At 46.0% G+C, this 26785-nt stretch overlaps 1 protein-coding gene across 10 annotated transcripts in view; it reads right to left on the bottom strand.

The window, feature by feature from the left end:
• The window catches only part of AKAP13 (A-kinase anchoring protein 13), a 1883770-nt gene that overhangs the window by 60984 nt on the left and 1796001 nt on the right, over window positions 1–26785 (bottom strand). For all 10 annotated transcript variants that reach the window (XM_069624282.1, XM_069624281.1, XM_069624277.1 and 7 more), the window contains 3 exons: window positions 26741–26785; window positions 2710–2760; window positions 877–1290 (listed from right to left, as the gene is read on the bottom strand). In XM_069624282.1, the coding sequence (XP_069480383.1) occupies window positions 877–1290; window positions 2710–2760; window positions 26741–26785 (510 nt within the window). The remainder of the gene's footprint in view (window positions 1–876; window positions 1291–2709; window positions 2761–26740) is intronic.

Below are 26785 nucleotides of genomic sequence, written 5' to 3'. Positions count from 1 at the left end.
TAGTCCTTCCTCCATTACCTATACCATGATTAAGCCATGGCTATGTGCTGCATATACTGTTACATTACTTCGGCAGTTTTTATTAAGTTGACGTTCCTATTAAGAAGTCAATTTTGGAAGGGTAATCAGTTTGGCATCGTAGGCAAATGTGCATAGAACTTGCAGAAAATGTTCAAGATACTGACTTGTTTGTGTGACTTGTTTTGTGATGTTGGAAACTGGTGGGGAGGGCAACATTTTGTTTCTGCCACTTCACTATAAAATTCCTATTCAGACTGCCATACAGACATTTTGCTCTCAAAGCCCAAAACCAGATGGCGGATTAATAATGTATTAGTAGTTTTGTCTGGTCAAAAATGAACATTTAACTTGTTTTGGTGAAAATGAGTGCAGTGTTTTTTTAGCTCAAAAAGTGACTATAAGACTGATATATTAGCAACCTAGTTTGGGAGTCGTTAGCATCCTTCAATATAGAATAAAGGACTGCTGTTGGTGGTTTCCAGGTGGGGCATTTTGAGTAGGCAGATTGATTCATAAACTCTGGCTAAATTAGCTTTGCACTTCAGACATTTTAAAGGCTTATATGCCAGAATCCTAGCAAATCTTGGATCCTTTGGTGGTCACTGGACTGGAGGTGTGGAATTGTGCTGCTTAAAAGAAATTGGTTTCTAGAATTTCGGCAGTATGAGAATTACTTATTTCAGACTGTCCTAATGTATGAAGTGAAATGGTGTGTGTTTTTTTTGGGTTCAAAAGAAGCCTTGGCTTCCAAACAAGATTAGTTTAATTAATAGGAAAGAACAATGGTAAATACAAACAACTGGTGAAAGTAAGACGTGACTTAAGCAGCTACTAGATAATTTCATGTTACTTTACCTGCTCCATATCTCGCTTTAGCTGTTCGGTTTCTTTTTCAAGCTGCTTCTGGGCAGCTCTAAGACGCTCCAAATCTCGCTGATACTCTTCTTTCTTGGCTTGGAGATCCTCCTTCTCTTTCTCGAGTTCCTGCAGGCCCTTGTGAGCCTGCTCCTCTTTCTGTGCAAGTCGGGACTCCCGCTCGGCCAGTTCTTTCTCCCTTGCATCCCATTCTCTTTCTCTCTTGCGTTTCTCGTCTAGGTGTTGGGCTTGCTGCTTCTGGAGGTTTGCCAGCTCTTGCCGCTGTTTTTCTAAACTGCGCTGTTTTTCTTGCTCAATCAAAGAATTTGGCTTTGATAAAGTTCTTGAAATGGTTTTCTCATTTAATACCAATTTCTGATCTTCTATGTAAGTATCCTGTTGCATCACTACCGCCTAATCCATAGAATAAAAGACAAATGTATAGATTAAGTTAGAAGAGGACAAACATTTTTACGGAAATATATACACACATAGCTATTCAACATACTATTCCATTAATCATCCAAACATAGTGTCTGGTAACTTGTTTATATGTTACAGTACTTGATGTTTGCATCACCGCCAATTCCATTGTTATGGCCTTAAAGCACTTAGGGTGGGTGGTGGGAGGGGCCTTCAGGGATCGTATTCTCAACAAACAAGAAAATAAAATAGCATTTCAGTGCATGTGAATAGTATTTAGAATGTAAGCGACTGGTCCATTACTGGCAGACATGACTACTTTAGAGACATTATACACTGACCTTGCACTGTAGTTTTCAGGAACAGAAAGGACGGCTATGTCCGTGCCTATGTGACAGCTGGACTGAATTTTCCATGGGATTCAGACATATTTAGTGGGTTGCATCATGGAACAGTAAAGGGCTATTATAAATTGGTCCATCAACCCTAAGGGCAACTGACCACAGTTCCGGGCTCTGCTATACTTTACATGCAGAACACACACTGCATAACATGTGGTGACATGCAAATATGTCGAAGAACATTTAACACTTAACTTGTCTAACCTCAAGTTAATGCAGTAGAAATGTTCATATTGGATAGAAATAAAGTGTTGAACGTAGTGGAAAAAAGTCTTCACTATTAGTCAGTCAACAGTAGAGAGAAAGAATAGCCTGGGCTACCTGTGCAGGCTGTGTTCATTGGACTGTGTGAAAGGTCGAGGTGGGATGGGTAGGTAAGAGTGAGACGGGCCCTATGACTGTATTTCTGTATAAAATGACATTCTAGCACCCTTCTGTCACGTTATATTGCTATGCTTTTATTGTTGCCATTACTTTATAATACACTTAGTTGACTGCACAGTGCTTTATGCCACAGTAGGGGTACCTCACATGATTAAGGGGCAGGGATGGAATCTTTCAGGTTTGAAGACATCTTTTTTTATGTAGTGAATACTCCCTGAAATATACTTTGCAATAATAAATATAGGCCGTTACATTCACTTTGCATTGCATGTTTTACAGGACCACTGAGATACTTTAAAACAAAAATATTATGCTCTTCTCACAACAGCAGGTCTTGGCGTTTCAAAGGTGTGGTCCAGCAAACCCACCTTTATCCCATCGGTTTCCAAATGCAATGTGTGAAGTTTGTGTAGAAAGCAACGAGCGAAGTTTGATTATTTTGAATTCAATGACAGACATGTTCAATGGCCCACATAAGACTACATGCCATACAACAGTCTTGCTTCCTTCTTAGTACATATACCACTTTACAGAATTAATCGTCAATTTGTGTATCGCGTACAACTTAAAACCTGATAAGAGAACTTTATAATGATATCTTGGAATAACTAGATCTTAAACATACCTGCAAAGTGCTGAGAAGTTCATGGAGGTGGGACACGCTAGAAAGCACTTGCTACATAAAAACAAAATAGAGCCACATTGTCAGCAAATGCACACCTGTCATCTGCAAGCGTAACAACTCCAACTTTACCGTTAAAGGTTTGAACAGACAAGACTTTAGTGCAATACTTTTCTTTGCCTGAAAGCCCTTAAATGGCTCACAATCTCTAAAGTCACCCTTCAATTAATGTGCATAGAAAGCTCACAGCCAATTGCCCTAAATATCGCAACACATTTCCAAAGCCTCAACCACCAAGCAAGTCACTTGGGTCTATTGAAAACATATTGACAGCCGCAAAATAAAAAAAACAAAAAGTGGTTGAGAAAGATCACTTCCCACAACATTTTCAATACTTCGGAACAACAGCCTCAAAAACACATATTAAAGAAGGAATAAGTTACTTACCTCTAAATCCAGTTCTCCAGCATCGGTATCTTTGGTAAACCATGGTAACAGAGCACTTTAAACTGAAAACTTTCAGTTACTTTTGTGCTCTATCACAGTCATTTTGGGACATGCTTCCCACAGCCAATAAGAACACCTCCCTTAACTCCTCCCCTGTCAGACATCTTTAGATTTGGCAGCGCACAAGAGTGGCAGTAAGAGCCAAAAGACAAGCCATGCGAGGTAGGTGTGAGGGTTGCATGTGAATCCATGAAAGATACCAACTCTGGAGAATCCGAGTTACAGGTAACTTATTCCTTCTCCAGCATTGGATCTTTCATAGAGTCACATGCTGTGAATAGATTACAAAGCAGTATTGCAATACCCATGGGGCGAGGCAAGCTCCCAGCATAACTTACCACTGGAGACTAGCCCACCTCACGTAAAAAGGCTGCAGAAGCGGCTGGCCGACTTTGCACTCTTCTGCGGAATGTCTGTCGACACAGTAGAACCTGGTGAATGTATGCACCAATCTCCAGGTAGCTGCACAGCATATGTCATGCCGCGGAATTCCAGAGAGGAAAGAAGTGGTTGCAGCTACTGCTCTGATAGAGTGAGCTCGGGGCCTGCCGGGAAACGGTCTGCCGGCTTGCTGATGGCAGAATGACATGCAGGCAGCAATCCATCTTGCAATGGAGGACTTTTAGAGAGCCTTTCCAGCCCCAGAAGGTCCAAATGAAACAAACAGCTGATCCGTTGTACGGACTGATTTAGTACGTGCCACACAGTACTGGAGGGTGTGCACCACATCCAGCATGTGCAGTGTTCGCGCCGCCAGAGACGTTGGTGTGCCAAAGAATACAGGCAGAACCACCTGCTGATTTTGATGGAAAGCAGATGGCACCTTCGCACAAACAGAGTTGATAAATAGAACAGACTTGTCCTTGTGAAACATCAAATAGAGTGGTTTTACAGAAAATGTCTGGATTTCCCCCACTCGTATGGCTGAATTTATGTCCACCAAGAACGCAGTTTTCCAGGGAAGATGTTCAATAGATGCTTGTTGCATGGGCTCAAACAGTGGCTTCATGAGTCTTGCAAGTAGCACATTAAGCTCCCATGCTGCCGCTGGGCGACGACAGGTGAAAAAGATCGGAACAGCCCACGCAAAACTCCTTCACCAGCCGGCGAGACCACCGGGATGGCACCACTACTGTGCGGTTGTAGCTGGAGATCGCAGCTAGGTACACCTTAATGGAAGAATGCGTTAAACCAGAATCAGCCAAGGACAACAGATATGGCAACAGATCTCTGGTCGGGTCGAATGGTCTGAGGTCGCAGTTGTTGGTTTTTGTACTATACTTGAAAATGTTTCCACTTGCTCTTGTAGCATTTCTAGGTGGACGGAGCTCCATCCCTGGACCAGGATCGCCTGGCCATCTGGTGGAAGGGACAGAGCCCCGAACTCTAGGAACACGGGTGCCAGGCCATCCGATTGAGAGAGACCAGGTCGTAGTGCAGCACCGCTCCCCGATTCCTGGATAGAAGCGAATGGTGTGGGCGCAGCTGGATCCATGTTGTTGATGGGGAGGAGGTCTGAGTGCAGTACCAAAACTGTCTCAGGCACGCAGGGGCTACTAATATGAGTCTGCACCGATACAGTCTGAAGGTGTGTAGGATTGGAGGCACCATAGGAATGGAGGGCGGAGTCAGGGCAGCGCATGCTCCCAGGGCCGCACCCCAGCGTGCCTCTAAATTTAAAGGGGAGGCAGGTTTTTTCTGGTGAAAAAGGTTCCGTCTCCCATCCTTAGGGAGGGACGCCCAGGCAGTATGGAGGACAGGGGATGGGATTTAAGAATAGCGACTGGGAAAGGTCTTGCACGACTGTTGCTGTGGGTGGCAAAGTGGTCGATCTCCAGGGTGCCCCACGTTTGAAACAAGTGAAGCTCGTCGTCATGCAGTTCCCACTCGTGGCAAGAGCGTAACTCCCTGCTGAGGGAGTCCGCCAAAGTGTTCTGAATCCCCGGTAGATGAAGGGGAATGAGAAACATGCCCTTCTGTAGAGCCGCATGCCACAGGGTTTGAAGCTGTGGGGACCTTGTTCCCCCTCAGTTGCGAACATAAAACATCGATGTTGTGTTGTCAGTGTGAATCTGTACCATTTTTCCCCTCAGGAGGGGGAAAAAAACTTCAGGGCCCAAACAAACTGCTCGTCACTCCAGTAGGTTGATGTGCTGGCTCTTTTCCTCCTGTGACCAAAGGCCCCTGGTATGTTGGTCTTGGCAGTGGGCGCCCCAGCCCCCCAGTGAAGCATCTGTGCAGTAAAAAAATATCTGAAGAGGATCGACAGGGGAGCAGTTAAGGGAGGCGCTCCTATTGGCTGTGACCCAAAATGACTGCGCTAGAGCACAAATGTGACTGAAGGTTTTCAGTTTAAGTTTAAACTGCTCTATGTTACCAAGGATTCCTAGCCTGAGGACGGGGAATATTCACAGCATGCGAATCTATGAAAGATCCAATGCTTTCGAACTACACCATGTCAACAAAATGATAGTAATGGGTTGGCAAGAAAGCTTCCCCTTCAACATCAAGCAAACCATAACCTCCCCCTCCCACCCCCCCATCAGCAAAAGCAACTACTGCTGAACCACTTTCCTCCCTCTCACAGATACTCAAAACTCAAATAGCAAACACTTCACCTGGATTTAAACAAGCTCCTTCTAGTGAACTACTGCATTGTGAATTCCTTTCATTGTACCACAAGTACATACTGCACTACCTCTTTGTACGGCATCTCTACTGAGATGGGAATATGCACTAACCCCAACCCCCTTTTCCACCTTCCCAGTTCATCCACTCCGAATTTTCACTCCTCCTTACCCAACCACTAGTGATCTTTGGAAACAACCTGGGCAATATGGTGCCTTACAAAACAATACACCAAATGTATACATTCTTTCACAAACTGTAAATAATCTTAAATTGATAACGCTATAGTGTAGTGTATGAGAGAGAACTATGCAAATGGATGTACCATTTGAAGTGCCTACAAAACAGCAAAATAATTGCACAGCTATCCCCATAGGGAGGCAGACAGACACTCTGCCAAATGATTCCAGAGTTGAAATCATAAAATGCAAACTTGGCAGCACCAACATATTGAACACTAAGAGCTTTTCTCGCATGGCGAAGCAGATGGCACAGTGTAGTAATTACAGTGTGCTTAAAACAATAGCAATATGTTCGAGTACATAACATCTTTCTGCACAGCTAAGATGTAATCAACCATTTGGTTCAGAAATTTGCAGAGATTAAGTGCCTCAGATGAAAAGCAAACAAAGTATGCTGAAAACAATTCTCTCTTGTAGGCTTGCATATTTATGAGCTTCTTACAGAGAAAGTAAGACCTGCAGTCGTGCATTTTCCCTCAATAGCAGAGTGCACCACCTTTCTACAACACTGGCTCTTACTGTTTGTTCTCTCAGGGTGGTAGTTCAAAACAAAGGACAAGCAAATAACTTGCTGTAAAGCTGTAAATGAATGCAAGTAACACGGGAGTTGAGTGAGTAGGTGTCTTGCAACAGAGTAACTACATCAGTTTAATACCATTTGTTAGCGAGACTGATTCAGATAACACAATTTCACTTTGAGGAATTTTGTAGTAGGTGGGTGTTCGAATGGATTTCTAGAATCTGGCTTGGTGGAAAGGGTTGAGGAGGCCACCCTAGTTCTAGTGCACAGTGGAACTCTGAGAGGTAAGCCAAAACCCAATTAAGGTAGCAATGGACAGCAGTCAAGGCTATTCTCAAGAGAGTATGATTGGAGGTCCCAGGTCCACAATGAGTCCATACAGTGAAGCCCACAAAAATTCAATTTAGACAGGAGTGGATTAAAATACAGTATTTATTCTAGGCCTAAAACACACACTAAAGAAATTAAACAAGTAGGTGATACTATCGCACAACACTTAATAATAAACATATATACAGTCACCATGGGTTCTTAAAATACATTTAATGATGGAACCAAGTCACAAGAAATATTCCCTAGCTTCAGCAGTCCAATAGCTTCCCAGTCCAACCACTATGAAGAGTGATGCCTTGTGATTTAACGTCACAATGCTTCTCTCCAGAATCTTATGCAGGTACAGTAGTTGTGTTGGAGATGCAACAAAGTTACTGGTATGTAAAGCGGGTTCTGATCTTTCAGGTTTTATGGCTCATGTGCGACAACCAAAAACAGTAGAATGGAATGGTACAAAGACTTGTTTCCAATGTTATCCCATGGAGGACAGAGGGAGACGAATGCTTTGCCTTTCTCCCCCCTACCTTGCACTCCTGACCCTCGACTCAGACTTTCCCAGATAACTGAGTCGACACGGGGGAGGAGGGAGGCGCGCTCTGGAAGTTGGTTCGGGTGAGGGGCCCCAGAAGCTGAAGGTGCAAGGACTCTTCCGTTCGGGTCCATGAGCGGAGTGCAAGCCTTGTTGATGGAGAAATTAAGAAAGCACTGATGCAGACCTCTAGAAAACACTTCACAGGATGGGGGAAGGCAATTTCCAGTGAGGGCCAACGCACTCAGTCAGAAGGTGTCCTTCCAGTCACGGTTGAAGTCCTTCCAGAGCAGGGTCCCTTGAAGCTGGGAGGCTTACATTCGGCAGTAAGGCCACATATACCACAAGCTGGTGGCCACCAAAGTTCCAGCTGCAAACTCATAACAGCGACGGTGCTAGTGAGGTAGTCCACTGGAGAGCTGGTCAGTCCACCGGGTGGTCCTTGGACAGTTCCAAGGGGTCAGACAGCTGGATCCTCGAGAACACGCCAAGACTGGGTTGGTCCCACTAGTCCAGGGTTTGAAGCATCGCACAGAGCCTTCGCATCAGGTAGTCCAACAGGGCTTCACCGGGCCAGACTCAGGAAGTGGTGCTGTGCCTCTACAGGAGTCTTATTCGGATCTTCAGTTGGCTGTTCTATGAGGGATTCTTGACTCCAATGCTGATCTGAAGGAATGGCTGCAGGAGGAGGCTCCTTATCCAAAATCCAGCCTGGAAGCAAGTCCAAGCCCACCAATGGTAAGGATCTGCACCATTCAAACAGCCCGTACTTGTCCAATCAGGGAAACCTATTGGTTTCACTCATGCCCTGCAACCTAGACTCACTGGCCCCAGAGATGTGGAGTGGGACCAGACAGCCACCCACTTCATGAGCCACAACACAGGCCTCACGAGCCATGTGAAAGCTGTATATTTCCTGGTTCGGTTCATGAACTTATATGGGATTTTATGTCCTGGTAAGGCAGGAAGAAGGTCAAACAACAATATGACCAAAGAACAAGCAAAAATCTTGTGTTGTGGCCGTTTTAGGGTTCTAGCCACGTTTAGTAGCCATACGCGGTAAACGTGAATGTGCACACTAAAAATAACACAAACATGGTAAAAATATGTTTGCTACCACCAGCTTGACTTTAGGCACATATAAAAGTAACCAATAATGCCAGTGTAAAAGACATTGTTTTGTATTACTGATAGTCTGAAGGTCTGATCTATTTCCCTATAACACATGAGCAAAAAGGCCAGGAAAATTAAGTTGAAGGCTTCACTTCCCTGTAAAATGTCAGGACAGGTTCAAAAGGTTTGGGGGTCTATACAACTATGGAGGGAATGTTGCCAAAAGATCAATCTTTCCTAAAAGTGGGAGAGGGACGTATAGATAACATTATGGGGAACCCTCAAGTTGTCTGCTTTGGTTGACCATTTTAAAAGGTGCGATTAGAAGAGTCATGCCAGGCAAAAGGGTTGCAGTAGGGAAAATGATCTGCAAGGGGGCAGGCCGGAGGATGTAAGGCTTTGCAAGCTGACAGCGAGTGCTGGTGTGAAATGAACTGATCTAGGGCAGCGGGAGCAAGGGGCAGGAGCCGGTAGAGGGGGCATTGTTAAGCATGCATGTTTGTAGCAATCAGGCTTGCCTCAAATTGCGGAGGCTGGAGATTTCCCAATTTGATGGATTCGATTCGTATATACTCATTTAACATAGATAGAAAGGATGATGACTATAACAATCCTGTACACAAGAAACACTTGTGTACAGGCGCATTATAAATACCACATCATATTAAATCATTTCATAGTAACACCTTTGTGGCCTTGGAATGTTAATGGACTGAATAGAACAGGCAAATGAAAACTAACATTGTCACACATTTTTAAAAAAGAGGGCAGATGAATGTTAATTTTACAGAAGACACCACTACTTGAAAGAGACCTAGCCTCCTATTTATATTGGGCCTAGGAGCAGAAACATTATCTCTGTCTTTCATGTGCTTTCTTCTTGAGGATGTTTCCTGGCATGCAGTGTTCATCTTTTTGTTTTTCATGATGTACAGTGATATTATGCCCCAGGGTCTGTTTCCTTTGTCAGCTGAGGCAACTGAAGTATATAGTGTTTCCCCATGCAAAGAAAGCAGCACCAGGTATACGGTTATCTGGGAGATCACAGGCTGACAAAACAGATGTCGAGACCGTTCAGAGTGCTGGAACTTAGTTGGTTCAGGCAGACCTTTGTCCCGGTAAAAGTAGTAAATGGAAGAAAAGAAAAGATGTTTGTGTAATTGAGTCCAATGATTATGTCCCGGAACGAGGAGATTAGCTGGTCCAGGAGTTCCAAAATCCTTAACTCCTGGGGCAGCGCCTCATTAAGTTATGGGAGGACAAGCCCACCCACCCCCCAATACAACTACTGGCATAGTACTGTCATGGTTCCTTCTTACACGAGCTGCAGTGTCACTACGTTAGGCAGGGCATAGCCCCTGAGGAGCTTTGGACACTGATAGCCGGTGAGGACTGCCTTAATTTCAGACAGAAAATGCTTTCTTAAATATTGAAGGAATGAGGTAGAGAAGAAGGGGTTTAGTCACTGACAGTGAATGTTTAACAAAATCCATACTGCCTGAAGCTAGTCAGTTTTGTGGGTTAGTGGGCAGACCGCTACAGACAGCAGGGGTGAACAGTCCCAGGTATGGGCTAAGAATGGCAGACACAACCATACTCTCTATTCCCTTTATTTTTTTCCCATAAATATATGTACCAACATGAATGACCCATTCTATGTTGGAGGTGAGTCGAGGTTCTTGGATGGAGAGCTGCATATGTAAACCAAGATAGTATGCACCATATAAGGTCCCTAGGTTAAACCAGAATAGATGGGTCAAGTTGTCACAATGGAATGTCTTGCATGTATTCAGGTTAGTGTGTGACTAAATGCGCAGTCAATACATGTTTTGCTGCGAACACCAAGCTGCGGGCTCCCCTGAAAGAATAGTTTGACACCTAGTTTCTAGGGCTACACTCTGTAGGGGAGTACGAGGATGTTATCCTTTGTGTGCTTCGTCCATGTAACGCATAGAAAGGGGACAAGGAATATGAAGTTAGAATATGAAGTCTCACACATCTATGGTGGAAGGTCACTATACCTAAAAAAGATACTGATGAGGACTCATCTTAAAAGTGGGATTTGGCGAATGACGTAACAAATAGGTTGCAAAACTATTGTAGAATGCCAAAATGTAGTCCCTCACTTTCACCAAAGTACACAGATAAGGAAGGCTAGCTTTAAAAGTGCGATTTGAAGGGAGTTCAACATTGGCACAAAAGTGGAGTAACACAAAATAACGCAGAATATTCTGGGGGACGACGTTGGAGAGGTCCAAAAGGAATCCCTCACTGTCAGCAAAGTAGAACGATGAGGAATGACACCTTATAAGTGTGATTCAGAGTTGTTCAAAACTCACATTAAAAGCTGAGTAATGTAACATAACATAAATAGCACATCAAACTCTAAGTTAATATTCTGGTCCTACGTGATCTTTGGGAAATGAATCCAATTCACAAATACTGTTGCGCCGAGACTTGTGCAACGTGAGTTATAGAATATATTTGCACGTAGCTGTCTCCACCACCACGCCCGTTGACTGCTTATCTGTGGGACAATGCGGACACCCCACTACGTCCCCACTCTCTCCCCTTCACTTCCCAGTGTGCTGGCCCCCTTCTCATCCAAATTCCCAGGACTAGCCTCTTCTGGTTCCACTGGGCAGTCCCGGTCCTTAACGCAGACAACACATTGCATAAAAGATGTTTCACATTGGATTACTTGCAAAACATTCTTTCCAAAATGCACACCTCAAATCCTTTTTTTAATGTCAAAAAGTAGCCACTACTGACGAGGAAAGATCCTCAAAATCAATGTGATCAAACGATTCCAACAAACAATATTCCTTTAGGGAATCTGAGGAGTTTGAGAAAACATACCATATTTCACCTCATATAGATATTCTGGAGCATGACCTGTGGAAAATGTTAATGGTAGACCCATCAAGTAAGACTCTAAATCTTCTAGGCTTGGCCAAGAACAACTTATGTCCATATATTACATGGCACACTAATCAATCAAATTCTTTAAATCTGCCTTCTAACACTCCCAGTTTGCCTGATACAAACTAGAATGACCCCATCTTTTCCACATTATAATTTCTACGGTCTAACAGGACGTATGCACCCATGCTACCGCAAAACTTAATTCAAGCTGCTTCATGTCTCCCCCCTTTTGTCTGTAGCACTTATCGCACTGTTCCCCTTCTCTTAGTTTTATCCTACTCCTTTTTCTTTTACAGACTAAGGTCTAAATACTCCTAGCAGGGGGCAGAATAAGTCGGCTCTCTGGCAAGCATACACATTTTGAAACTACAGTCATGACTGGCACAAAAGAAACACCTGGGGAAGGGTGCTTAGCCACTCAGGTGGCTGGAACAGCAGTTGAGAATACACAGTGTACTGCCTGCTGTTTGTAGCCACCTGAGGCCCTTCCCCAGGCAGTGCCATTTTTTTAAATAATGTGTGGAGGCAACAGGGAGCATCTTCCCATTGCCACCCCAACCTCCCACCCTCAAAACACAACATAACCTCCCCCTTACCTGCTGGACCAGAGTTTTATGCTCCGGTCCCGACGCTCCTCCCGCTCGCGTTAATGGAAATGGGATGAAGTAATTTTTTCAATGCCGGCAGCCATCTTTTTGCTTTTCCTCAGAAAATTGGGTTTGCACAATAGCGTGGAGCCAATCTCCCAAGAAAACAAAAAAAGATTATGCACCTCGCGACGAATAGCAATCACTGCCTAGGCGAGGCTCAGGCTGGCAGGCCATTACCGCCCATGACGCCTGCTCCCATCCACCCCCCCCAGCTGGGTCATGCTTGCTACATTAACATAACTTTGTGTACAGATTAGCAAGGTTTTGATGACCCTGATACACAGCCGATGTGGTACAACTAAAGACAGCCTTGCTGAAAAGATCTTGTAGTTGTCCACATGTATGAAACGATTCCTAATGTCTCAAGGTTTTATGGGGAAAGCGATGTCATGAGTGGGATCCCTTATAGGGATGTCGAACCATTTGTTTATGAAGTAAGTGGTCACGTGGTAACAAGCACCAGGCGTCCTTCAAATTATATAAAAGTTTATAGTTTTCAAAATGTGCCGTCTTATTACATGTAGGCAAGTGGAGGCTTGCCAGCCTACAGGTTTATGGTAAATGTTTCCCTGGGAACAGTTTCTGCCCCTTCGGGTATTTGCTTGTGCTCAAGAATGGAGGTACTTTCTAACCCTGGTTCTGTGAGGTAGGTCAGCACCATGAAGCCTAATGTCCCTGATCGAGCTTTCTCTGGTATATTTCTAACAAGAAAGAGAAAAAGTGTGTTACTGCGACAAACAACATGTACAAAACAAGACATAAAATCAATCGGTTTTGACTGTTTTTTCGACAAAGAAAATTGGGTTACCATTCTTTTCCACGAGATCTTGTTTGAGAGATCTTTCCATTGTTATAGAAGAATTTGGCTAATAAGATAAAATCCTGTCTTCAGGTAACATCTGAGACATTTCTCCAATTCATGTTTGACCTGTTCCATTTGCCCACTTGATAAGAAAGAAGTAAATAGTTACTCACCGTAGTGACTGACGTACTCTTAAATCCATAGTCCCCTTTCCTCCATACTGCATGGGCGTCCCTGAATCTTTTTCACCAGAAAAAAACCTTCCCTTTCAAATTTAGAGGCGTGCAGGGGCGCGGCACTGGGAGCATGCGCTCCCCTGAATCCGGCTACGAGCGCCACTCCTCAGTCCCCATTGATGCATGAAACAGTATTACAGGAGAGGATGGTGGGACGCATGGAGGAAAGGGGACTATGGACTAAGAGTATGTTAGTCAGTGAGTACCTATTAATTACTCTTACATCCCATCCCCTTTCCTCCATACTGCATAGGCGATTACAACTGAATGTAACCCCAGGGTGGAGAGGAGACCCACCTTAAGAAAACAGATTCATTAGATCCACCTGTCCGAAAGCCGCGTCTGACTTAGAGCCGGCGTCAAAACAGTAGTGCTTACAGAAAGCCCAAAGGGGTGGCCCAGGCGGCCGCCCTGATGACCTGCCACGGCACCGGCCGCTGGAATGTGATGGCCGTGGCTTTCGCTCCGACAGCGTGGGCGTGCATGTTAGCTGAAGTGGTTTGTGCTACCCCTCATAGGCCTCCTTAATGGCCGAAACTGTCCACCTTGCTATAGAGGCCTTGGATGCCTGATAAGCGGGCCTTGACCCCCCCCCCCCATCCCCCGGAGGTGACAAACAGAGCGTCATACTTGCGGAAGCCCCTGGTCCTGTCCAGATAGAATTTTAGAGAGCATCTGACATCCAGACAGTGCAAAACCCTCTGAACATCGTCTTTAGGGACGGCAAAAAACATAGGTTCGACTATCTCCTCGTTTAGATGGAAAGCGGAGGCTATTTTAGGTAGGAACGTGGGGTTTGTTCTCAGGATCACCTTATCCTTGGGAAAAGTAGTATAGGGTTCTGAAGCGCCAGTGCCTGGATCTCGCCGACACTTGCGAGCAGAAGTGAGACCCACCAACAGAGCTGTTTTAATGGTGACCAGCCTGATGTCCGCGGGCGCCATTGGCTCGAACAGTTTGTGCGCTAAGGCCGGAAAAAGGGCTTTCCCGTCCGCAGGTTGCAGTCCCTTTACCACCATGTGAGGTCCGGGTGGAGAGAAGGAGGAATGCAGAGAAGCTCCACTTGGGAGCCCCGCTCCTGATTCCATGAGGCTGCGAATAGCAACTGTAATCTCCTCTTGAGTCTCGTGTGGGATAAGGCCAGTAGGACCGCTGCCATGATACATAATAGATATTGATACCACCAGGTCGAGGTCACTTCTCGGGTGTTGAAGTGAGTAGTGGCCTTCTTGATGGCTGTGATCTTGTCCTCTGGGGGGAAAACTCTCTCGGAGCTCGTGTCCCATAGGAGGCCCAGAAAGGTCAGTCTCTGCGTAGGCTGCAGCCGAGACTTCCTGAGGTTGATTGAAAACCCCAGCTCATGGAGTTTGATCATAAGGGTGGAGGAAGTGTGATGAACCGCCTCCGGAGATCTCGCCCTGATGAGCCAGTCGTTCAGGTACGGGTAGGCGTAGTGGCCCTGAGGAGGGCTGCCACTGCATTCATGAGCCTGGTAAATACCCTGGGGGCTGAAATGAGGCCGAAGGGTAGCACTTTGTATTGGAAATGGCAGCCCATGATCCTGAATCTCAGAAAGGAGCGATGAGGCTGCCAAATCGGGACGTGTAGATAAGCGTCCTTCAGATCCAGGGAGCACATCCAGTCTCCCCTGCACAATGTCTACGCAATGAGTGCTGGCGTAACAATCTTGAATTTTTGAAGAGGAAGGAAGAGGTTGAGGGTGGAGAGGTCCAACAACACTCAGGCCAGCCTGGTTCTTCTTTTGTATGGTGAGAATCCTGGAGTAGAAGCCCAATCCTCGCTGGGAGGCTGGGACTTTTTCCAGTGCCTGGCTCTCGACGAGCGACCTCTCCGCCAAAAGAGTTGCTCTCCCAATCTTTGGGTGTGGAGGGAAGGAGAGGAAGGGATTGGTAGGTGGTAAACCATGGATACTACAGAAAGGATCCAGGGCTCTGTGAACTTCGGACACCAAAACTGTGCATGAAGGGCAAGCCTGCCCCCCCACCGGAGACACGTGGACCTGAAGGGATGCGTCATGCCTTCTTTCCCTCTGAGGCTGCTGCAGAGGAGGAGGGACAGAAAAAAGTCTTTTCTCCGGCCCTTTTGTTGTTTGCGCCAGTGGCGACACCGAGAACTTTCAGACTGCCTGCACCTCTGTTCTTGGAAGCCGCGGAACCCCCCCGAACGCCCGCCTCTTGTCTGAGCTTTGATGTGACTGCCTGTACGCCTTGGGCATTGCCTTCATAAGAATAAAGACTTTCCAGTTTGCGAACTGTTTTTCTTTTTTATCTAGCTCCTCATCGGTGGTGGAGTGAAAGATCACCACCCTCGAATGGAAGGTCCAATATGCGTTTCTGGACGTCTGGGTTAAATTTAACAGCACAAAGCCAGGCAGTCCTCATGTGGTGGCGATGCATATGGCCCAGCCAGAGGTGTCAATATGGGCCACGTTGGACTCCATGATGTCTTGCGCCACCATTTTAAGCTGTGCCAGTCCCGCCTTGAAAAGTGTTTGGCTCTGCACCGAAACTTCTGGAAGGAAGTCGGCTATTTCCCGCCAAAGCCTCTGGTTAACGGCTGCCAGCATAACATCCGCATTGGATTGGCGAAGATGCAGCAAAGCTTTGGAATAAAGCTTCTTCTCGTACGTCTCCAAGATCTTCTCCTCCTTGAGTAGGAGTGCTGAGAATGAGGTGGCCAAGGATGACTGAGGCTTTGAGTACAGTGACCCTGCGGCAATCACTGAAGAATGCGGATGAGGGTGGCTCGACAGCAAGAGCAGATACCCTCCATTTGCCTATACTTGGCATCCAGGCGCCGACTGACAGGCTGGGCCGAGTGTGGTTTGAGCCACCCCTTTTTGGCCAAGACGACAACGTCCTTCTGCATCGGGATCCCCGTTCTAGCCGTGGGGCGTAGAGTGAGGACCTCAGCAAGTACCCCCGCCTACGGTTGTTCGACTTCGGGTTGAGGAAGGCCCAAGTACTCTGCCAGACCTCCGAGTCGTCTGTGGAAGGCTTTTGCTGACGATGGTGTGTCAGAGTCTTCTTTCTCGTCTGTGTCCACCAGGGTGTCCAGCTGGTCCGGAGCGGGTGGAGGAGTGCTGGCCGCAGAGGGCTGAGGTGTGGAGACCGGAGCCAGAGGCTGCAGCTGTGGCTGGTACGGAACCTCCTGAACTGTGGGAGGCAGGGGAGCCGGAATAGAAGGAGCTGGCGTGGGCAGCAAGGGCTGCACGGGGGCCTGCAGTCCTGGAGCCATAGGAGGAATGACTATAGGCGCAGGGGCCGGAGGGAGCATTTCCCTGATCACATCCTTAAGGATGGGCCCCATCTGAGGAAATCTCAGGACATTCTTTCTGGTACAAGGGCGTAGGATCTACAGACCCCTCGGCCTGGCAGCCGGTAGTTGAAATAACATTTTTTACCTGTGCTGGCATGAGAACCTGAGAGGTTCATCCTGCCCAGGCATTTCCTTGGGAAGGAGTCACCCTCGCAGGTAGTGCTGGAAAAGAGCGGCCCTCCCTTGGGCCTTGACTTATGTCTGATGAAGTTCCTTCAAGCCCTCTAGAGGCGACTTCTCGAAGAGCTCCCTCTACCTAGCTAGTCTGTTCTTCAGAGCAAGCAATGAAAGTGTGTTGCACGCGGTACACCCCTCCCAGCCGTGGTCGGGGCCAAGGCAGCGTAGGCAAATAGCATGGGGACCGGATGTAGGGAAGAGCCCCTTGCAGGCTGGCCACCTGCATGAAGCCTGCTGAAGTTGACATGCACCTGGGAGGAGCGTACCACCAGAGGACAGAGTACCTGATTGATAAAAGAAGACAAAAAGACAGAAGAATGTATCCGGGGAAGAGCGCGTGGTATTACATGGTCGAAGCAGAACCCAGGCGCGCTGGTGAAATCGACCCGTTCCCGTTGATGCGGAAAATGGGACTGAGGAGTGGCACCGATGGATGGAGTCAGGGGAGCACATGCTACCAGGACCGCGCCCCCGCGAGCCTCTAAATTTAAAGGGGAGGAAGACTTTTTCTGGTGAAAAAGGTTCAGTCTCCTGTTCCTAGCAAGGGACACCCAAGCAGTATGGAGGCACGGGACGTAAGAGTAAATGAGAGCATCAAATCCTTGTGCCAGACTGGAACCTGTGACCAATCCCTTAATAGTAATAAAACGTCCAGTTTTGGTGAGTACATGAAACATGACTACCACTGAACAACCCTGCTCTTTAGGAAAGACCACAATAAAATCCATGGAACTAGTATACCGCGGCCACTGTGTAATTGGCAAAGGGGTCAAAAGTAGATCTGGCTTTCTTGCTTCAACTTTAGTGTGGGCACAGGTTTTATAGGTCTTCACAAAATTAGGCTATCAATCTGCTTAGTCTCCCACCACATGCTTCTTTGCAGCAACTTCAAAGCCTTACGATAACCAGAAGGCCCAGGCAGCACTGGCTGATCATACTCTTCCAAGAGAGAGATCAGTAACTCTTCTATGGGTTACTAATCAGGAATCTGCAGAGGGTGGGCCCTCCTTCACCTGATCTGGAAGAGCGTTATTCCTAAAGTCCCCCAGTTTGTGAGGTGAAGAAGGTGCTCCAAGGCAGAGGTGGGCTCTGGCCACCTAACCATCACAAGGAACCATTGGGATGAACTCTGCTGCTGGATCAAGACCTGCATCTCTGCCAGCCAAATTGTTGCCCAGCCTGACCATACTGCAGGACCCCTGAAGGCCAGCCTCGCCTGTGTTTGGGAGCCCCAGAAAAGGACTAATCTTGGTCTTTGAGACCCTGAAGTGGTACACTCAGCTCCTGAAAATCCCAACAGCCAAGATGTGTGTGTTTTCGACATCGACCCGCGGCGATTAATGATTCAAGTGTGTTCAGCACTGAGTGAAACATCAGGACACTGCAACGCTGACTTTGGTGTTCCATCATTCTTTAAACAGCCGTTTGCCTATTCGACTAAGTTCACCGCTACACCATGCCAATTGAAGCTCGTCATTGCCTCTGCTTGAAACAAAGTAGTACTGCTGTCTTGCACTGCTTGGAGAACCGTTCGAACAGCCAGCTTCTTCATCGCTGCTCCTGTAAGTCGAACGACCCGACCCTGGTGTCACTCGAACAACAACCTCCCGGCCTCTGGCATTGAAGCAACTCACCTTCGTATCCTGGCACCAGCTTGCCACCGTCGAACCACAACCGGTGAACCGAACATGTGGACTGCCAGATCCGCACAGCACGAGTAGACGCTTTGAAGCCACAGAGAACTCTGGTTCAACACTGCTGGATCACTGCGACTGCCACATCTTTGAAACACACCCACGAATGACGCTGGGAAACCTGGTTTGACGCTGTCAAACTAAGACATTTGCAAAGGTATTTATTACTGATATCTGCCCCCCACTCCTCATCCCATCTTCGGTTGAAATGACAAATGTATGTAAATATGTACAGCGGTTAGGCGTAATCAGCAATTCATCATTGGGCCCTAGAGACTGTCTATGTACTTTTAATCTCTTTTGCAATCTCAAGAAATATCCTTTTCGAACATTGTGCTCTTTTAATTGCCTTTTCTCCCCCATCTCATTACCCAGAGTGCGCATTCAATCCTATCTTTCCATATTCTGTGATCCAACTTTAGGGGTGGGTTTTTACAGTGTATTATAGTTAGTTATTATTGTACTTGGTGTGTTAGACTGAAGTATATATATTTTTTTTAATATACCCTTGACTGGACATTCCTTCATTTTTTACTGTTATACTTTGCTGTTGGGTTTCTACTGAACCAACTTCACACTACCCTTGAGAGTTGAGCCTTCCCTTGGACCATGTTACCACAAAAGGAGAAGGGGGTATGTGTCTCAACTTGGCCTGTTTTACCATGATTATGTTGGCTCTTGGTTTGTAGAAGTGTGAGTGTTGAGTGGACAATATATATCCACTACTCAACCTTGTACTCATGCAGGGCAGAAGTCAATTAATCACACTAATGTAAAGTCCAACACTACCTATGAATATCCGAACTAATTGCTTTATCCCCAATGTTCACTAAAGCTTCCGCCTTTCATAAATCATGCAAGCTTTAGCTTTTTTTTGCGTGTTAAGTCCACAACCGCATATGCTTCCTTCATCTTTACTCAGGCTGTGCAGTGGCCCAATATTACCATTGAGAATGCTAATGCCTTGATACAAAATATCAGCATCCTCCCAAGGTTCTCTACACTTCTTTAATGGAACACAACCAAACTTCCTGGCACAAGGAAGGCGTGATGAGCACCCTAAGAATTTCCCCAGATTAGTTTGGCAACAGTGTCACGAATACCAGGACTCAGGCATTTCCACCACCATCTTTTCGGTTCTGGCAGGTGGAAACAGGTTACATGTCTGTATAACGAATCATTTTATAACGAATGCACATATTACGAAAATTATATAACGACAAAACATAACACTTTTTGGGGAGGCGGTACCCCACCAAACCCACTTTTCCGACCCCTAAAAACCCACCCCAACCGTTTCCCCACTAGACTGAACCGTTTAACCCACCCCCACATACATTTTCATTATGTTTTTCGTTATATCATTTTCATTATTTATTCACTCGATGTAACATTTTCGTTATAAAGACTGTATACCGTGGATACACAGCACTGCTTATGGGCTGCTGGGTAGGATTTCTTTTCTCAGAAAACGCACATGGAACATTATCATGCTAATTTGTTTGCTTGGGGAGAGCTTCTTCAATGAAAGTTATAAAATGCATACAAGGGTGAGCAGCCTGAAAATTGCATGCTGCGCCCCACCATTCTTTGTGGTTTGTATGCAAGGGACATTTTAGGAAGCCATGTTTTGCCCACAGGTAGGCCTCAATCTGCAGCACCACTGGTGTAGGACAAGCCCCGAGAGCACATGGAAATTGAAAGGCAGGTATAGAATGGGAGTCAGCATTCTATGCTGCCCTAGGAACAGATCAGAAGGCATTTAACCCTCAGGATCCAAACAGATCAGACGGCATTTAACCTTCAGGATCCGCTGACCATCTAATATTGGGGAAGACTTTTACACAGAATAAAAGATTTAAGGAAAATAATTCAACTTTCATAACGCGATTAATATTGGAGAACAGCCTGTAAGCGCAGGACCAGGATTCGAAACTGTGCTGCTTTGCGTTGTCTTGCTTCCAAGACAAAAGCGTGAGCCCTGAGCTATCCTCCCGACTCAAATAATATGAGGGAGCTCTTAACATACATATATTCACTCGCTCACCATAACCCATGTTAATTGAGCCCACAACGGGAATACCTACTGGAACAGAAACAACTGCACTACTTCTGGGTAACCACTGCTCTCCTGTAGGGTTTCAATAGTCCAACAATTCAATGGTGATAAGGTCCAATCAATGATGTCTATCCAGCTCAGACTGACCACTCTGCAACACCATTTGAGCTTCTTTCACAAACACTACTGTTACAAAGGCCTGATCCCTCTTCTTAAATTCCTAATCTTTTGTGGAGGGGTGGAGGGGGACAAGGGGGAAATTAACTGTCACATCACTGGCCAGTTGCCTTGATCTCTCGATATTCATGTTGAAAAATTTTACTATTTTTTCAGAATCATAAACCAGTTTATTCCAGAATACAATCTAGCTCCACACAATAGACATTTGCAGGGGAAAAATGTTTGAGTGAAAATGCGGGCCATATGTTGGAATGTAGTGGTAATAAAAGTAACACCCATGCAGGTAAAATGTCTAGCTGGAACTTTATCTAAAGCAAGACTTTTTTGCCAACAAGATATCGACCTCCTAATCCTCACAAAGCTGTTAAGGTGCGTTTATAATGCATCTAACCATGTCCCAATTCCCAAGGGTACCTTTCCAAAGACACTGAAATGTGCTCGCATGCCCACTGTATGGATGCCAAAGGGGCTTAGACTTTCTGACATTTAAACTCTTGCTACATCCATGAAATCTATTACATAGCTCAGGTTTAAATATTAAAATTACAAACGTAGCTGTTCCTCAACACTTGAGGCTACATATTTTCGCTGGGTATAATGCCTACTGTATCTCTTGCTCTTCTACTGCGTATAAGCACCTGTGCCACTCTTTACCAGCAGAAGGCGTGCTGTCATAAGGCACAGAATCAGTTCTCGTTTTCCTGGTTCTGGTCATCCTGGTTGACTAAATGCGAGCTTAAGCTCAGGAATTTGCTCCTTATAATCTGTGGAAAAGGTGTCTTGGTATGGTGGCCCGAATATGGTCTGAGTGAATGAATGGCCAACTAGGTATTCATGAAATCTGGGATTTACTTGATATTTAGCTCACCCTGAATCTTACCCAAATACTTTAAATGACTGCAGAAAAAGACATTTCAGTACACCTAGATTAGTGCAAGTTCCTTTACCCATGGCCACCACATAACACAGTAAAGGGACACACAATACTGCAGCCAAACCACTTTTAGGCAAGGCTCCCCTGTATTGCCCTGTAGAAGAGACTTCACTACTCACACATTATCTTGCTACATGTATCTTGCTGAAACTGCAAAAAAGCTTGCTACACACTTGCACTTTTGTCATTGCATTGGCTCCCCCACGACCAAGCATATCGATCTAAAGGGATTGTACTTGGCCCATAAAGTACTGTATCAAACAAGTCCTAGCTTCCTGGATAAAAAAAGGAACCAGATGTGGCTCCAAAAACTCGACTGAAGCATATGGGACAAGCAGTGAGTGCTTGCCAAATAAAAAGTAAAAAAATGAATTGGCGGAGGGTGTTATATTGAATATTTGGTTCCCATAGCCTGGAACTCCCACTGACTCGTCCTGCTCTTTGAAACCAAATTTAAATTCAGTAAACAATTATATAAAACATAGTGATCTAGCTCAGCTACCTATTAACATGCTATTTTCATACATTTCGTTTTAAACCCACGATGATGTATACGTATTTTGACGTTTGTCCAGTTTGTTGTGGCCCAGTCTCATGTTTATATGCAGCTTTCTTAAGCACTCCCTTGTGCACCCACTCATCAAGAAGCCATCTGCCAATCCTGCCTGCCCGGCAAACTATCGCCAAATCTCCATCAGTCCTTTCCTGGGTAAACTGTTGGAAAAGCTGGCCATCTCCCAGCTTATTCTCCACACTGAATCTGTCGGTTGTCTCTGTGACTATTAGTCTGGCTTCAGAGCTGCAAGAGGCAAGGAAACTGCTCTCCTGAACACCCATGAAGATCTGCTCTCTAACCTTGAATCCAGCATTCCTTCTGTCCTCATCCGCCTCATCTTTCCTCTGTTTTGGACACAGTCAAAATGTCATCCTGATTAATCGACTCCATGAGAACCTGGGCATCACGGATCAGGCCCTTGAGTGGCTGAGCTCCTTCCTCCTGGACCGCCCCTCCCAGGTCCAACTTGGTCCGTTTCTCTCCATCGCATTCGCCAGGGCTCCATCCATTCACCCTGGTTTTTCAACCTCTACTTGGCCCCTTTGGCCCATCTGAGCTCTACCGCCTCCTCTATCAGTGTTATGGAGATGACACGCCGCTTTCCTTCAGGCTCCCCTCAGACTCCTCTCGTTCATTCCCGTCTGTCTATCCGCGATTCAGGATTGGTGCGCCTCCAACGATCGCTGCCTTAATGCCAGCAAGATGGAGTTCATTCTCATTGGGACCCCTGCTTTCCCTCTCTCACTCTAGCCAACCGCCTTGGGCCCTGTTCCATCGCCTTCCTGCAAGGCAAAAAACCTTGGTGTCATCTTTGGCTCCACTCTCTTTCTCTCCTCACATCTCAGACGTCGCCAAGAAGTCCCACTACCAGCTGGACCTCCTCAAAGGGACTTTACCTGAGAAGCTCACTGTTTCCAGAGCCCTGGTTGTCTCTAGGCTGGACTACTGCAACAGCCTCTTTCTCAATCTGCCTTCCTCTACTCTTCGCCCTCTGCAACTAATCCAGAACAGGACTGCAAGACGTATCCTTGGCCTCAAGCCCAGGGATCGTATCTCTCCAGCCCTGAAATCTCTCAACTGGCTCCCGGTTGCTGCAAGGATCAAGTTCAAGACCCTTTGCATTGTCCACAAGGCCTTCTGGGCCCAGGGCCCGCACTACATCCAACGCTCTCTTCCAAAATACCTTCCTTCTCAAGCCCTTTGCTCAGCTACCTCCAACTCTCTGAGGGTTAGATGCTTCTCCAGACAGAGAGTGGTGGGTAGATCTCTCTCCTCTGCAGTTGCCTCCCTCTGGAATGGACCCTCTGCCCCGCTCAAACTTGAGCCAGACCACCTGAAGTTCCGGAAGCAATCTGGAAGCAGCTCAAAACGTTCCTCTTCTCCTCTGCTTTCTCTTTCCCTCCCCTGCTGTCCTACCTGACCTATCTGTCTGCTGTACCGACTGGTTGCTTGGCTACCCTCAGAGTCTCACTGAGTTCAGACTCTTTCATGATCAGTCACCCTTGCAGTGCCTCTGGGCCTAACACGCACATAGGGGCCGTAACTGTAACCCCTACAGTCCCTTGCACTACCCAGAGCCGCGCTGCCCTAGCTGCACTTTCTCAGAGCATTGCTGCCCTGTTTTTCCCTCCCCTCTCCCTTGCACTACCCCATCCCTTTCCCCTTGCACTTCTCGTTCTCGCACTTGCACAATCTGAATGACACGCCTAGAAACACTTGTGTACAGGTGTGTTATAAATGACATATCATTTTATCTCAGATGCCCAGAAAAATATATAATGCCGCAGTAACAAATGACTAGACTGGCTGCACCAAAATGCCTCTCTAGCAACCAATACCACATATCATCCCTGCTTAGCCTGGACATGGACAACCATTATGATTTGTTGGACAATCCCCCCCATCCCCTCTCCCTCCCACCCCTACCCCAACTTCCAAAATCAGGTCCTTGCCCAGAATTACCTCCACGTCCCTCTTGCTTGCCCCAGAGCTTACATATGAGGCTCCTTGCCTCATAGGTAAGTACTAGGATGAGGAAGAGTGGCACTAGGAGTAAGGAAGATCACAGGTAGCTAAGTCAAGCATTACCTCCATGTACTTCTACCTCACCCCAGTGCTTGTTTATGAGGCAGATTGCCTCATACACAGGTACTGTCTCATACACAAGCACTGGGACGAGGAAGAATAGGGCTAGGAGTAATGAAGATCATCAATACGTAATCATGCCATTAAACACAAGTAGTGGTGCAACACCATTGAGTTCACTGGGGTTCAGCACTCCCCCCGCACCCTCTGAAATGTTGGGCTATGTTGACTCGTCCTGGCTGACCTTCAGAGCAGTTGCCAGCCAGAACAGGAACAGAGATCTTAAATGGCACCTGGGTTTCACTGTTAGTACCTCCATTCAAATGCCAAATTGTTTTGGCAATTGAAATCGTTATGTGGGTTTAGTTCTTGCATGCCAGGGGAGTGATTGGAAGGGGGGAGAGAGGGAACAGGAAACCACTCATTCTCACAGCAGTCCATAAGTGGATGTGTTCAACTTTAAAGGAGAGAGTTAACTGCTGTAACATTGAAGCTGCACTAGAATAGTCTCATTAAAATGTGTAAAGAAATTCGATGCCCCCACACAAATAAGTTTGCCCCTCCCCCATTGCCTGTGAAGATAACACCTCTGTAGGTTTTGTTGCGCCCCTGAACGCAAGCGCACACACCATTCACCATACGAACACCCAGCCATCCTTACATACATTTAAGTGCGCACTCTTTCAACGTAGAGGCACACCCAGGCAGTCATCCATAAATGTAAGTGTGCACCCATTCACCATACAGGCAGCCACTCGTGCATTTAAGTACCATACAGGCAAAGACACCCAGGCACCCACCCATACATTTTAGTGTGCACCCTTTCACCATACACGCACACAGGCAGCCACCTATACATACATTTAGGTGTGCACCCTTTCACCATACACTCACACACGTCATGGGGTTGAGGGAAGCCCTATTACTTCAAAAATAAATTGTTTCTTTTGTTTCCAAAGGAGCTGCGGGGAGCCATTACGCCACTGTGCAGGCATGGGCAGGGAGACCACTATTGTCATCCTATTTCTCTGCTGGTATTATTTGCCCCGTTAGATTGACCCATGAACATGTGTTGCACTTACCTCCTTGAAGCCCCTGTTTTGTCAAATGTGACAAAAGGTTTCCCCCTTCTTGAGACCCACTGGGTGCCTAATATGAGTCAAGTTAATGCCAATCCCGAGTCTATCTCAAGGTTGTCCTGTTTGGGAAGTTCTGAACATTTCTGTGTTGATATATCCACTAGATGTCGGCCTACGCACAGCATGTGATCTAAGCAGATTCCACAAGCCTCAGAAATATATATATATATATATATACATATATACATATATATCCATAGAATTAGACATTTTTTACCACATACTGCGAACACACGACAAACTGAATTGTACCACGACTCTTAATACAAGTTTCTATTACCTAATACAATGAGTCTTCATTTAGCTACAGCAAAACAAAAGGGGTGATGGCTGGAAGGTTTAGAATTAATCTTAACCTCTGGCATTGCTCTGGGCAACCCGCCAGACCATCGTTCAAATCAGGCTTGCTCGCATCCCAAAAAGGAGCAGTCAAGGCCGAACTGCTTGATCACATATCCCTTCAGCACGAGACCACAAGCATCCCCAGACATGTTTCAGCCTTGTTGGCCCTCGCCAGTGAGTAGTAGCTTGGGTCTCTAGGTCCAGCAGGCACAGGAGCCACGTCTGGGCATACTTAACACTTAGCTACATCAGAAGGTTGACGGGCTGAGTCGGTCCTGGAAGGATTCAAACCTGTTACTGCAGGTTCAACACAGATGCCAGAGTCAAGTGCCTATTTCACTGCTCTATATTGCTAGTCTAGTAGATTTGAGTTCATAAAACAAGTCCCAATTCAAAAGGAACAATTTAATTAATGTATTTACTATCCATACTGTGCTAAAGAGAACTGTTTAGTAGTACACATTAGAATGACATAATCCTAGAATTTATTTCAATAATCCTAGAATGTATTTCAAAGAACCCTTTGTAAGGGTGTTTGGATTTGAGTTTGGGGGTTGGGAAGAGGCAAGGGACAACACAGTCTTATCACTGAAACGTTCTCCTTGACTTTTCTTTCAGCTGCTTTGGATTATAACAATTGACTGTCCCTCAGAATGAGCAGACCACTATACAACCAAGTTATTTTGTGAACTTGTTTGCAAGGGGAAATACCTGCTGTCCCATCCTCCATAAAAGTGAAAATACATTGCATCAACTATGTGTTAAAGCTACTGTCCTCAATATACAACTGAACATTCTATTTAAATGGACTAAGCATGTGACCTTCACCTACCACACAAACATGTTGAGTTCCAAAGCTATAAACATTTTGCAAATAGAATTCACACTTTTACAAACTGCTATTCAGAATACTTCTCTACTCGCACAATACATCAATGCTGACAGTCCGAGATCTGTACACAATCGTGAGTACTCTAGTACCAAATTGTTCCTTGTAAAGTGAAAAAGGTGTCCATTAACAATTTATTAAACACATGTACTTACTTCACTGTTTCTTTTCAGCAAAATCATGAAGTTAGCATTTCCACC

The sequence above is a fragment of the Ambystoma mexicanum genome, chromosome 11, assembly GCF_040938575.1.
Source record: "Ambystoma mexicanum isolate Mex_15411 chromosome 11, UKY_AmexF1_1, whole genome shotgun sequence".
Lineage (NCBI taxonomy): Eukaryota > Metazoa > Chordata > Amphibia > Caudata > Ambystomatidae > Ambystoma > Ambystoma mexicanum.
Note: the sequence above shows the minus strand (reverse complement) of the source record. Positions and strands in the feature narration are given on the sequence as shown.